The sequence below is a fragment of the Larimichthys crocea genome, chromosome XV (assembly GCF_000972845.2).
Source record: "Larimichthys crocea isolate SSNF chromosome XV, L_crocea_2.0, whole genome shotgun sequence".
NCBI classification, from domain to species: domain Eukaryota; kingdom Metazoa; phylum Chordata; class Actinopteri; family Sciaenidae; genus Larimichthys; species Larimichthys crocea.
This window is the reverse complement of record NC_040025.1, coordinates 16,800,193-16,814,489: the sequence shown is the minus strand read 5'-3', so window position 1 is coordinate 16,814,489 and position 14,297 is coordinate 16,800,193. Positions and strand designations below refer to the sequence as shown.

The 14,297-nt window shown below is 40.3% G+C and overlaps 2 protein-coding genes across 2 annotated transcripts in view; both read left to right on the top strand.

The window, feature by feature from the left end:
• LOC104933400 (adenylate cyclase type 6) overlaps positions 1 to 4,979 on the top strand; it is a 33,337-nt gene extending 28,358 nt beyond the window's left edge. Inside the window, exons 18-24 of the mRNA XM_019259295.2 lie at positions 5 to 37; positions 127 to 156; positions 267 to 399; positions 705 to 968; positions 1,169 to 1,373; positions 1,547 to 1,671; positions 2,962 to 4,979. Of these exons, the coding sequence (XP_019114840.1) occupies positions 5 to 37; positions 127 to 156; positions 267 to 399; positions 705 to 968; positions 1,169 to 1,373; positions 1,547 to 1,671; positions 2,962 to 3,090 (919 nt within the window). The 3' untranslated portion in view covers positions 3,091 to 4,979. The remainder of the gene's footprint in view (positions 1 to 4; positions 38 to 126; positions 157 to 266; positions 400 to 704; positions 969 to 1,168; positions 1,374 to 1,546; positions 1,672 to 2,961) is intronic.
• An 864-nt stretch (positions 4,980 to 5,843) lies between these two features.
• galnt6 (UDP-N-acetyl-alpha-D-galactosamine:polypeptide N-acetylgalactosaminyltransferase 6 (GalNAc-T6)) lies at positions 5,844 to 14,008 on the top strand. Its single transcript, XM_010748213.3, has 11 exons — positions 5,844 to 6,061; positions 7,292 to 7,790; positions 8,241 to 8,413; positions 10,552 to 10,701; positions 11,147 to 11,381; positions 11,468 to 11,585; positions 11,696 to 11,896; positions 12,016 to 12,147; positions 12,246 to 12,347; positions 12,440 to 12,598; positions 13,413 to 14,008. The coding sequence occupies exons 2-11, from the start codon at positions 7,312 to 7,314 to the stop codon at positions 13,524 to 13,526; spliced, it is 1,863 nt and encodes a 620-aa protein (XP_010746515.3). The 5' UTR covers positions 5,844 to 6,061; positions 7,292 to 7,311; the 3' UTR covers positions 13,527 to 14,008.
• The last annotated feature ends 289 nt before the right edge of the window (positions 14,009 to 14,297 follow it).

Here is a 14,297-nt window from a genome sequence, read left to right as displayed (position 1 = left end):
TCAGGCAATTATCACCTGTTAATGATTCCTTGCAACAGTAAGTTGGATTATTTTATTATGTACTGCCTAATCACTCGATGATTAGCTATGGTTTGTAGACATGAATTTCTCTTGTCCCTTTTCCAGGCCTGGTTTCAATGAAACTGCAGAACAGTGGTAAGAAATTTCACATGTTGTATGGTTAAGTATCTTTCGGGTTGTATATATTTTGCTCCCATGCAAAACACTCTTACATAACTCTAGTCTACTCCTCTTTACCTCCTCAGCCTGAAGACCGTGACCAAGGTATCCCTAAAGGTCATGACCCCTGTAATCCTGACGGTGTTTGTTCTAGCTCTCTACTTGCATGGCCAGCAGGTGGAGTCCACCGCACGCCTTGACTTCCTCTGGAAGCTGCAGGTAAATGAAATAGTTGTATTAAACAGAAACAAAACTAAAGCTAACCCAAAAGCCCTTTTCACAGCAGACAGTTTGACTTGTCAGTAAGTCATGACAGTGTGACAGTGAGTCAGCATGCACAACACCAGGACCCTGAAACTGAGGCAGCTGAAATGGAATTCATCATTGTTAATTTTGTTGTTTACTCTTTTCCTACTGTGACATGTCTAAATGTCTTCCATGAAAAATGCCTTTAGCAACACCTCAGGAATCCAGTCACATGACAATGAGAATAAGTAACCACATCTCTCCCTGTTGCCCCTCAGGCCACAGAGGAGAAGGAGGAGATGGAGGAGCTGCAGGCATACAATCGCCGCCTGCTGCACAACATCCTACCCAAGGACGTAGCCGCCCACTTTCTTGCACGTGAGCGTCGGAATGATGAGTTGTACTACCAGTCATGTGAGTGCGTCGCAGTCATGTTTGCCTCCATCAGCAACTTTTCGGAATTTTACGTGGAGCTGGAAGCCAACAACGAAGGAGTGGAGTGCCTCCGGCTACTCAACGAGATCATCGCTGATTTTGACGAGGTGAGAACAGAGGAGAGAAGAGAATGAATGCATATTAAATTAGCATAGAAAACATGTATTGGAAAATGTCTGTAAGATGAGGTCATTAGATGTTTTTTTTAAGATGCTGGTTGTCTGCAAATCTGTCGACCAATAGCTGAAGTGCTGCTTTTGTTTGTCTCATTTCCTCTTCTTATACACCGTTGATTACTTGTCCATAGATCATCAGTGAGGAGAGGTTCCGTCAGCTAGAGAAAATCAAGACCATTGGCTCCACCTACATGGCAGCCTCTGGCCTCAACGACTCCACGTACGACAGAGAAGGACGCTCACACATCCTGGCGCTGGCCGACTACGCCATGAGGCTTAGGGAGCAGATGAAATACATCAATGAGCACTCCTTTAACAACTTCCAGATGAAAATAGGTAAGTGTAGTGGAAGTTGGTCTTGAAGTAATATCTGATCATTCTTATTTGATTTGGCATTTGTTTAAAAAGGTCTTTTTTTTTCAAAGGAAAACTATAGTGATCTACTTCCTCAGAAACAACATTCTAATTGAGTTAATATGATGTAATACAGCCAAGTGATTTGCTCTCAGGGTTGAACATGGGGCCAGTGGTAGCAGGGGTGATTGGAGCCAGGAAACCCCAGTATGATATCTGGGGGAACACAGTCAATGTGGCCAGTCGGATGGACAGCACAGGAGTACCAGATTACATCCAGGTACTGAACACAAACTCTTCTCGGTAACAGTTTGTAGCTTTATGTTCACAAGAAGCATTTTGCAGTTTTAGCCAATGCAGAATGAAACAGAAAGAACAGTCACACAGTGTAGTTACACTGTCTGTTGTCATTCTAACATAAAAGTGTGTATTTGTTCTCTATTTTTATCATCGAAACACAACACCACATTTGTCTGAGTCAAACTAAGATGTGTTCTTCACTCCAAGGCATGGTTTGTGGTATTTGAAAAAGACAAAGTCATCTGTTTATGCTTTGTGTGAAATACAGCTATCAATTGTACAGATACAATCAGTGCACAGTCATTCAGCTTCAGGACTGAGGTTCAAACAAGTGCCCTTGAGCAAAAGTCCCAGTCAGCACAGGACGTACTGTTCTCGAGCAGAGATGGTGCTTTAGTGTTCCTCTGGAGGAGGGCAGAAAGCTTAATATGAATTCCCTGTATTATTTTTTTATCTTCAAGAGGGAAATCTTAACCACAGGGAATAGATGTGGTATGTTCCTCGGAGAAGCAGTAGGGTTAGCTAAGATTCCCACAGTCTCATTCATCATCTCATTCACAGATGTATAGTTAATGATAACACTCATTTTGAAATGTGTTAGGAACAGCAGCCTAGCTAACATTAAATCAAATCCATAAATTGGCTGCTGGAAAGATTATAGTCAGAGCAATGCTGCCATCTGTTGTACAGTGTGAGTCACTGCAAATCAAAATGTCCCTTGTGATACACAGTACATATACAGTACAGTAGGGTTGCAACTAACGATGTTGATTATTTTTTTATTAACTGATTCATTGTTTAGTCTATGAAATGGGTGACAAATCATATGTTTTATTTGACCAAGTTTCCAAGAGCAAAATATATCCACAGCTGCAAATCTTCACATCTGAGATGCTCGATAGTCAAAATAACATTTAATTTACAATTCTTAGAGTACAGAAAAGCAGAAAATGGTTGCCGTTGAAAAGCTGGAACTAGTAAATGTTTAGCATTTATTTTAGGTGTTTGATAAATGACTTAAAATAACTTGATTGTCAAAATTGTTGTGCATGAATTGTTTGTTGATTGACCATCAGTTTTTTTATTTGAGAATAAACAAAAAACATTTGCTCTAGTTTTTCTATCATCTTCTCTAGTATCTTCTATCATTTCCATTCTTAATGTCACTATAGAAAGCTTATTCACTGTGAAACTGGGACTGCCAGTGTTTCTTTTGGGACGGGTTGAGTGTCTCACATCCTGGGTGTCAAATATCTGTGTCCTCTCTTAGGTGACCACAGACTTATACCACGTGCTGGTCAACAACGGATACCAGTTGGACTGTCGAGGTGTTGTCAAGGTGAAGGGGAAGGGGGAGATGACCACTTACTTCCTCACCAGCGGCCCTCCAGGCAGTTAACAACAAGAAGGATGACCGCAGTGTGACTCCTACTGCACTGACAAGACAGAGACTGCAGAGAGACTGAGTGGTCAGTTCGGCGATGAGCGCCGAGGCGCAGTGCGAACACACTGGGGACAGGAGAGGGCCAACAGAGACAAGCTCGGCCTGTCTGTATGTTGTCATGTACTCAGATGCACACATATAGGACGTTGTCCATGTTTGAAGGCTTTTTCCCAAGCTGCTCGAGAGATCACGAAGCCCAGTTGCCTTAGAACGGAAGTGACTATGCTTGTGTTTATGAGCAATAGTACAAGTATTTCATCTGGAGTCGTTATTTATTTTTCGTGCCGATGGATTTTTGTGATGACCTTGTAAAAAAAAGAAATTATATATACACAAAAAAAAAAAGCAAAACTATGATACTTAAAAGAAAATATGCAAGGACAACATGAAGGATGAAAATGACCAAAGAACAAATGTTTGATATGAAACACACACTAATGATTCTGTTCAAAAGTACAGTAACCTTAAGTAATTTATTCATCTTTTGACAGCAAAGGCCACGGTAACGTCACTGTCGTTGATAATGACGAACATTTTTTTTGTTGTTGTTGTGGACTTCATGAAGGAAAACACACACACACACACACACACACACACACACACACACACACAGATAGAAAGCGCTCATAATAACCTTGGCTCGGACTCGCTGTGTTTCTTATCAGGGCCTTCTTTGTTTCATCCAGCCTGTGATTAGCCACAGTCTGGACACAAGGCTGTTTGTGGTTCACTGAAATGTACGATCGGTTCCTCTCTCTTCCTGCAATGTAGTTTTGGTTCAAGCCAAAAACAACAAATATGAAACGAAAAAGGAAGTTGTATTAGTCTCACGGTACTGAAGAGAGATTGTTAAACTGTTATGAAACATTTTATAGTGTGTGTGTGAGTACCGTATGTATGGGTGTTTGGGTGTGTGTGAATGGGTGTGAGCACACGTAGCTGAATGCTGATCTTTATCTATAAAGGGGCATACTGTAACTTTTCACTGTGAGGTTTTTATGATACTGTATGACAATGCTTTCTTGCCAAATTGGTTGCTGCAAGGCATGTTTTATATTACTCTTCAGAGTTGTGTGCCCATTCCTGATTTCTTGTGTCAAAATGATCCTTTGAAGACAATTATGTCTATGGCGCCTTTTACTGGACTGTGATTTTGACTGATTTCATTCCAACCCGAAAAAGCAAAAGCCTACAAAACGTGTATTTTGGATTGTTTCACAACCTGTGGACGTAAGATGTTTTCCTGACAGCTTCAGGATTAACTGTATGCTCACAAATATTGCCTTGAGATTATGCAGGTCCAAGGTCCGCATACTTCATGGACCAATATTCACAACTTTACACAACAGTATTTGACCCTAGCTGGTTGTATTTGGCACATGGAGGCTTGAATGCACCCCCACTCCCCCCAAAAAGTAATTGTTTGAAACAATAATGAGATGAATGTATGTAATCATTAGGATTTTTGTCCACAATGACACTACTACTGAAGAAAACCCACTCTTTACATTGCCTTTGGTACTGAGGAAGGAGCTTAATCATTGTAATAGAGGCTAAATTGATTAGACTTCATGTTTGCTGAGAAGTGAAGGTGTATTTTATATTCAGATGAGCTTTACACCTGGTGTTGATATGCTCACTTTTCTGTCTGAGCCTAAAAATGCTGCCTTATAGGCGACAAAGAAGATCTCTTATCCCTTTCTGTCCTTAAAATTTAAGGTCAACTTGTTGCATTTTTCTTTTCTTTTTTTAAAAAAATGGCAGAGTTAAAGAAATAGTGCAATGATTGACTGATTTGTTTCCCACTTGGATAAGAAAATAATAAATGGCTGTTTTTGCATTAATTGTGTTTATTTGGTTTATTGTTTTTGTTGATGATCTCTACAGATATGACAGTAAAATTAATTTTACAATCAAGAACCAGACCACTGCCTACCTTTTGTTTGTTTTTATTAAGCTTTATAGAGAGGAATAAATAAAAATAAGCCTATTACAGACATCACAACACTTAATTCTCAACAATTCACTAAGAATTAAGAGAATGTATTCTTTCTTTCATCATAGAAAGTTAATTTCACCATACAGCTTGTGCTGCTCTATTTATTTTTGCTCTATTTGTTTAGCTCTCATGTCAATCAACAGCCTACAATCAAGATTTCGCCCTCTGACAGTAACCTGAGAGACGCCTCCTTCTCCTTTTCTGAATAAATCAGTCTACAGTTTCAAGAGGGTGATACAGGAGAGAGTATTTAATTGCTTGCATATGAATAATGAATTTCTGTTGAGGTAATGGCGATGTTCACTTACAGCACTCTATGGTGAACATTAATTAAGCGACATAAATTCCTCCTAATCCCTGATGAAAAAGCACCAATGTTAGGATAATGGGCTGGTGATACGGAGGCTTGTGTAACGTGTCTGTAATACATAAAAGTTTATTTAGTTTGTTTAGTTTTCACTGTTTGCTTTATACTGATTTTTGTCTCATATTTAAATATTTCACCTCCAGTAGCTGCATGAAAGCTGCGCAATACAGTATTTGCAAAATATTCAAATTTTATTTTTGTGTGTGTGTGTGTTTGTTTTTTTATGGCTTTATCCATCTTATTATCTTTGCTTATTTTTAATTTTCTATTTATTTATTTTTAAATTTATTTATTTATTTATTATTGCATTTGTATATTTACTCGCGCTGCACGGAAATACCTGACGCACGCGGCCAGCAGGGGACTCACTGCTGCTAATCATTTTCAACAAATGGCACCTGTCCGGTTTAAAGGAAAAAGCCGGGAGGATGCAATACTGTTGTATCCTGGTTCGTTCATAACTTCAGTTTCCCAACAAACTGGAAAGACCGCAAACTGCAGGTGAATAATCAGATCAGCCGGAACAGGTGGAGGCGACAACTGTCTCGTTCTAGGTTTAGGTAAGTGGCAGCATTTCTGAAGAAGTACACAGTTAAAAATAAAGCTTTGGGTGGCGTGTCTTGGTGTCATGCGTGTCTCCGCTTCAGCTGTCAAATATGTGATTTCTAGGGCCACTAAAAGAGAGATTAAACATGATGTCGGGAGCTTTCAATATGTTTAATGAAAGAGAAAGGCAGCAATAGTTTCGCCAACTCTTCCTCTTTCATTTTGCTTCAGTGCTCAGCTTGTTTTATTGACCGCAGTCTGTCTGCTTGTGCTTCAAGTTAAGATGTAGGGAAGTGGAAACATTTTTTAAGTTGTCTGACTTTCACGCTTGTCTGTGGCCCGATGGGACATAATGTTATGTGTCAGTAAATCCACATTGACAGGTCCACATAACTTAATGTTTATGGTTATTTATTTATTTATTCGTCCTTTGTCATGACTGTTGTGTCTACAAACTGGTCAAACAGGTTGCCCACCCACAAATGAAAAGCACACTGTGGTTGTTTCCCATTTCTAGGACACCAAAAGAGTGTCCTCTTGAATTATTTATAAAGCAGGCTGGCTTGAGAATAGAGTAAATTAATTATGACCAAGTAAGAGTGAGTCTCTAAATGAACTGATCAGTGATCACCTATAGACCATGCAGATGTCCTACATTGTAAAGATATCCTGTTCCACATAGCAGGAAACAGCCTTTTATTGTGTCAAGGCTCTATGATATTATGATCGGGTTATGCTTCACATAGCAAACAGTACTTCCTGTAGCAGATGAATGATTTTCATTACTGGTAAGGTGTCTTTGGAGGAGGTGTCTAAAGCAAGCAAGTCATTTATTAACTGGTGTGGGAGCTGTGTTTGAGCCAGCAGTGTCAAGGCCCCACGTGGGTCCTGGAGGACTGTGGCCAGAGCAGGTGAATTCAGGTGTTCACTGAGAGGTGTGGTGTGTTTGTTCACACCCTCCTCGTCCCTGCTCTCTCCTCCTGCCCCAGTGGGACTGTTTTATGAAGAGATAGGGAGGGAGGAGCAGGGCTGGCTACATTACCTGCTGCTATGGCACTCGCACAGACGCACAAACCGGTTTAAGAGATTTTTCTTTCGCTTGTTGTCTTCATTTTACTACTAACGCGCTGAATAACTGGCGAGGAAAGGCATGTAAGGGTTCAGAGCTGAGGTGGAACTCTCACTTGACATTTTGCAACCGGCTTCAAAAGAATACGTTTTGTTTTTTCTTCTGTTTTTAACAGCCTCGAGGACATTCTAAAACATGCGTTTGTTTCTACGCCGGCGTATGTCCCCCCTGAAACTGGTGATCCTTGGGGGGATTATCTTCATGGTGACCCTAGTGGTTCTCCAGAGGGATGTTGGCTCTTCATCTCTTGATGACCCTTGGTTTCGAGAGCTGGTGGACAAGGGGGACAAGGTGATGGTATTGGTCCGAGATGCTGTCAACAACATTGGCTTCCAGATAGGAGCACCACAGCCACCAGCACATGTGCAGCCCACAGAGGATATCAAATGCCCTGCTGGATTCTATGCTCAAGCTGAGCTTAAACCCCACCTTGAGAGACTGCCTCAGGACCCCAGAAGCCCCGGGGCTGATGGAAAAGCTTTTCAGAAAGACAACATGTCCCCAGAGGAGGAGAAGGAGAAGGAGGAGGGTATGACACGGCATTGTTTCAACCAGTTTGCCAGCGACCGCATCTCACTTAGCCGTAGTCTTGGGGATGACACGAGGCCTCCAGAGTAAGAACATGTTCTCAAAATAAACTAGAAAGTTTGGACTAATCACTGTTTTACCAGGAAGTGTGCTGACATGTACACAGCAGGCCAGATAATAGTTTAGTCTGGGCTCATGCTCAGCAGTTAATTATTTACATGGATTTTCATATTGCTCCAGCAGGTATCATCACAAAGACATTATCTGTGTTCTTGTAAATGCTTCCTCTCACTGTAAGTTTTTCTCCAACTTAGCATCTGAACATGTCACAGGTCTTAATTACTAACTGCTTTCGGCTCTTGGCATTTGGTGTGTGACTCAGCAGGCCTTAAATATCTGAAAACAAGCATGTGTTCTACAGGACACTGCGCGAAGAGTCCGTGATGGACATTTCATCAGATATGCAACCCACTTTTGAATTCTTTCTTACTTTTCTTTGTCTCTCTTTGTGTTTCGACATGGCTCTCCCTGCTCAGGTGTGTGGAGAGGAAGTTTCGTCGCTGTCCTCCCCTGCCTACCACCAGTGTTATTATTGTCTTCCACAATGAGGCATGGTCCACCCTCCTGAGGACGGTCTACAGCGTCCTGCACACATCTCCTGCTATCCTGCTCAAAGAGATTATCTTGGTAGATGATGCTAGTGTTGCAGGTATGAAAAATCTAAACACACACACACACACACATGATTAAAAAGACATACTTGAAAGAAGAATATAAAAGACCTTGTTTGAGAGTAAACTCTATGTTTCACAAAGTTTTGACAGTGAAGAGACAAATTTAAATGACAAAGAAAATCACTATGTGTAGCTCTGGTGGATTATATATTAAATAAAGTACATGCAGGGAAACAGTGATCGTTGTCAAGTTATCTGTCATTAAATTGACCTTCAGGTTTTTGGGGCAGCATTCCAGTCACTACGGCTTGAGCTTAGATAAGATAACACAATATAATAACACATAGGTGGGGTTTTACAAATGGCTGAACTGTGTAAATATACATGGAGACAACAGTAAGGTATTAATTTGAATGACCCATTGTATTTTATTGTGTCCTTAAGGCGGGCCTCCAGTGAAACATCCTTTTATAATAGCGCCCTTTATGAGAGCTGACAAAAGTGACACGACAGCTACGATGAAAAACGCCTCCTCACAAGTGTAAATGACAATCATGACTTGTAGATGGGTAAAAGAAGCATTCTTTTCAGCCTTTTTATAGCTGTAACTACCTGTCCTTACCTCATTAGTTTGTCGTTTATCTTGTATCGTGCCACGTATTGACGTGCACTTCTGCTGCAGTTCACACGCTCTGCTTAGATGTCTTTAAATACACACTCCATAGCAGTTGACACTACTCTGACCAGACCTGTAGAGAAACAAATAAAAGTAGCAGTTATAAAAAAGAACTTGTGAACTAGTGAGAGTGAAGTCAGGCACACTGCTATATGTATTGTTGGATAATTATACATGTAATATTATGTTTAATGGCATTTTGACTGCGCTTGAAATATCTTCAGTTATCCGTCAGTCATCTCAGCCATTAGCCTCAGCTGTATGTGCAGTTACTGTACTTAGACTTCCCTTTTTGCTCGGGTACAAAACGTTTAGACATGTGGTTGGTGGATTTATGTAGACTGAAACTTATGACAAATGCGGGTGTGCAGTGTGGTCATAATTACTCTTAAAAGGGAAGTGTGATCGAGTTTTACCAATGCTTCCACTTTGTTGGTACAACTTCTGTTAGCAATGTGAATATGATCATTGCTTGTTAATATCATCTCTAAGGCTGCATGCTGCTTCATTTAAAAAATGAAATAAAACAGGTCACTTACCACTTCTGTTTATGTGTTTGAAGCACGTGTGATTCAAAATGTTCTCTGCTGCATCTGTAACCACACTGAATACTCAATATGATAGTCTGATATAACTACCGCAAGGTAAATTAAAGCTTTAACCACTGCTGCTCATTTAAAGGTCCAGTGCACAGGCACCTCCTCTTCCAACTGTGTAGTAGAACTTACAGTGAAACGCAACAAGGCCCCTATCTGAAGCCAGTGTTTGGTTTGTCCACTCTGGGTTACAGTAGATACATGGTGGTCAACATGGCTGATTCAGTGGAAGAGCACCAGCTCCTTATAGAGAACTAATTTTAAAGTGACAGAAACTATTCCTTTTTTTAGGTTATACATTAAAGATAATCATTTTTATTATTATATTCCATTTCTGCCATACTTTGCTAATAGACCCTCCTAAATCTTAAAACTAGACAAATGTATCTCCTTGAGAAAATGCCGTGGAAATGCTGACAGAAAAAATGATTTTTAGGGGATTGCCAGAATTGCAGAAATGAATCAACTGAAAATTCTCAAAGCACAAATGCTTCACGCTGCAGAACAGTCAGGAGTTGTACCGCTGACCCTGCAGTTCTCTTCAGAAATGCACTGTATCCTGAACACAATGGTGCTGCGAGTGTTTGTGGGTACAAAAGTTCTAATTTATAAAATATGTGAACTTTTTAACATGTCTAAGCCCTGCATGTCTATGTCAAAGTAGTAGTAGTAGTAGTAGTAGTAGTAGTAGTAGTAGTAGTAGTAGTACACATTTAATTACAGTGTAAACATTTGTTGAAAAAAGCATAATACTGTAAAAAAGTATAGAAGGTAGAAAAAAGTTCAATAAAAGTCCTTAAAGTGCTTTCCAGCATTGTGTGGAAAACACACAATTCATACTAAAGCATCCACACTAATTAAGATGAGACACAATAATGTTGTCTTTTTTTTATTCTTTCAGATCACCTGAAGACCCAATTGGACGATTATGTGAGTCAGCTGAAGATTGTCCGTGTAGTGAGACAGAAGGAGAGGAAAGGCCTCATCACTGCCAGGCTGCTGGGTGCCAGCGTCGCTCAAGGCGAAGTGCTAACCTTTCTCGATGCACACTGTGAGGAAACACACACACACCCAACACTACAACCTTACACAAGCCACAGTGGTCAGTTTAAGCAGCTCTGTGTAGCTCATTGGGGCAATAGCACTGCCACGGTGAGGGGGTTCATGTGCTGTTTTCCATCTTTACTAAAAATGTACATACAATGTTTCGGGACAGTTTAAAACTTCACATAGTGTTTAATAAACTTCCAGGTAAAACTTTAAGTAGACATATACAATTATTAACTTTTACAGCTACAATATATTGCTATCAGAGAACTCTTAATTACAGCATGATTGAAACAAACATCTGTGCATGTTTGGAAAATGTACCTTTTATTAGAGTGCCTGATATGAGGCACTGTGAAGTCATGCTTTGACTCTACACCTGAAACTGATTGGTGGTGAAGTTAAGAAGTAAATATAACATGATTTAAAGTGTCCTTCCTCTCGTCTAGGTGAGTGTTTCCATGGGTGGCTAGAGCCCCTGTTGGCCCGCATTGTTGAAGAGCCCACTGCTGTGGTTAGCCCAGAGATCACCACAATTGACCTCAACACTTTTCAGTTCAACAAACCTGTGGCCACAAATCGCGCTTACAACCGTGGTAACTTTGACTGGAGTCTGACTTTTGGCTGGGAACCAATTCCAGAGGATGCAAGGAAGCTGCGCAAGGATGAAACCTACCCTGTAAAGTAAGAAGGATCATGTTGGTTTCACTTTGAGCATCCTGAATCATTTAAGTGTCTAAAGCTTTTGTATCTGCCCATGAAAATTTCAGAACGCCTACTTTTGCCGGAGGTCTCTTCTCAATCTCCCAGAAATACTTTGAACACATTGGAACATACGATGACAAAATGGAGATCTGGGGCGGCGAAAACATAGAGATGTCTTTCAGGGTTAGTCTCTTCATTGTTACTCCCACAATTTCATATATTACTCAATAATTATCAATAGTCATTGTCAAGTTGGAGTCTGAATGTCAATTTGCATCATATGTAAATCACAGGTGTGGCAGTGTGGGGGTCAGCTAGAGATCATCCCTTGTTCTGTGGTGGGTCATGTCTTCCGCAACAAGAGCCCTCACACCTTCCCCAAGGGCACAGAGGTCATCACTCGCAACCAAGTGCGCCTGGCTGAGGTCTGGATGGATGACTACAAGAACATCTACTATCGCCGCAGCAGCAATGCTGAACGTATGGCCCGTGAGGTCAGTATGACCTACTCATCGGAGTAACAGTGTTCAAATGTTAGGATACACTTCTTTATATACTGTGCTAGAACGAGGTGATCGGAATGTAATTGTAAGTCATTGTTTCACTGTTGTAGAACAATTATGGGGACATCTCTGAACGTTTGAATCTGAGAGAGAGGCTTCACTGCAAGAACTTCAGCTGGTACTTAAACACTGTCTACCCAGAGGCCTTCATTCCTGACTTAACCCCACTAAAGTTTGGAGCAGTGAGTCATATTTCCCGTGTCCATATGTGGATATCAGTGATATAGCACACAGTGCATGTTGCGTAACTGCCCTGTGTCCGTATCTGTGTTTGCACTAGATTAAAAACTCAGGATCTAATACCTGTCTGGATGTTGGAGAGAACAACCAGGGAGGTAAAGCAGTGATAATGTACCAATGTCACAACATGGGAGGCAACCAGGTAAAATGACTCTGACTGACACTTTAAGAATTAAATATAATTGGACTGGTTGGAGCAATTAGGTCTCTAACTGACTAACTGGTCTCTTCCAGTACTTTGAATACACATCTCATAAGGAGCTGCGTCATAACATTGGAAAGCAGCTGTGTCTTCATGCCACACCCCAGCCGGAACCAGTGAAGATCGATCTATGCCAGCTGAAGGGGAAGGGCACGAGTTTGTCGCCACAACAGGAGTGGGTCTTTATAGAGGTGAGGATCACTAAAGGCTGCTGCTTAGCATAAATGACTAAAAAGAACATAGAACTTCCTGAGTCAAGTTGTCACCATGAGCTAGAGTCAATACCCCCAGTCAAAAAATATTATGTCACCCCTAGTAAAACTACAAAGAGCTTGTTTTACGCTTTGGTTTTTGTACAGATTAAACAATGCGATATAACATGTTAATAAGTGAGCTTGAGAGTAAAGCTTAGATTAACTGTAAAGGCTCAGCTGTGTTTCTGTCACTTCAACCAAGTAGCAGTGAGTCTGGGCTTTTTGGTGAGACGTAAACAAATGCCAACAAAGCAGGAAAAGGAGCATTACTCCATCTATTTTTATAACACTCAGCCAGATGGCATGCAGTCCTCTCGAGGGTATAGCATAAGATACAGAAGAGATGTTTAGATGTTTAGTTTCCTTCTTTCATTTTTACTAAAACTACAAAACAAACAAACAAAAAAATCTGATGTTTTTTGTATATCCAGAGTGTTTGTAGTGTTGTGAAATAAATTAATGCATTATAATCGTGAATACCATCAATGTACCACGTATGATCCACTGCCTGCTTCCAGCTTTTATACTTAGTCAAGCTAACCAGCATGCTGGCCATAGCCTTATATTTACAGGACCCTTGACAGGTGAAAGTGCTATTAATATTCTTGTCTAACTCTAGAAAGCAAATAAATGTATAGCCCAAGATATCATTTATACAGGAGTGAATGCAGTATATGAAGTGTTTTACTTAGATGTTATTATTTATTCAGCTTCTGTATTGATTATTCTTTTCTCTTATGCTACTCTCTAGGAAAAGCTTCTGAAGAATCCCAGTAGCGGGAAATGTTTACAGCTGAAAGAAAGCCAGGTTCAGATGAGCGACTGTAATGCTTTTGATGTCTATCAGCACTGGACTTTCAGCTGACCTCCCAGTCTGCCCATCAGGTGACCTCTGGCACCTTGTGACCCCTTCCTCAGACTCTGTTCCAAGTAGCCAACTCAAGATTGATCCAGAAGGGCTTCATGCTGCGGAGCTAGAGGCATTTGGCCATACTGAGTTGACAAATTAAGGTGGAGGACTAAGTAAAGACAGTCACATCTGTTGAAGAGCCTCGGGTTGGCCTTAACGGTTTAAGACAAATATTTATGATGGAAACTCCAGAAAAACATTTAAAGGTGGTTGGGGACTATCGAACAGAGAGTGGACGTCAGGAGTTGCACCTTAAATGTGGGGCGATGACTGTCAACTGCAGTGATCTTAATTCAATGAATTCACACTCCAGCTTGGAAAATCACTATTTAGTGACTTTTTTTGTCTGACAATGAATGTTAAAATTTGTTTTACCAAAGAGTAAGAGTCTTTTTTTTAAATAAAAATTCTGATTTGTTGGATCAGATAAATGGTTATTTGTATTGCATTTGTATTTTTACAGTGTTAAACAGTGAAATATATTTGAGTTGTGGCCAACAGCTTTGATCTGTCCTGATAAATTATATTAGTTTATGTATACAGTAGGAGTCTTGCGTTAGAAGTGGAATTTCCTTTGTTATAGCTGAATTATGGTTTTGATTTATGAGTGTACAATGTCCTGTGTAACAATAATTAACTTAGACCCTTTTAAATAGGTTATAAATGTTATAAATGTAACATATTAAATCATTTGGTATTGGTATCGCCACTGTGTGTAAAGCCTTT

What these genes read in the sequence shown, in the direction of transcription:
- galnt6 (XM_010748213.3), top strand. Translation starts at nt 7,312, where the DNA reads ATGCGTTTGTTTCTACGCCGGCGTATGTCCCCCCTGAAACTGGTGATC. An exon ending in CCCCACTAAAGTTTGGAGCA is followed by an intron (nt 12,148 to 12,245) that starts GTGAGTCATATT and finishes TGTTTGCACTAG; the next exon opens with ATTAAAAACTCAGGATCTAA. An exon ending in AGGAGTGGGTCTTTATAGAG is followed by an intron (nt 12,599 to 13,412) that starts GTGAGGATCACT and finishes GCTACTCTCTAG; the next exon opens with GAAAAGCTTCTGAAGAATCC.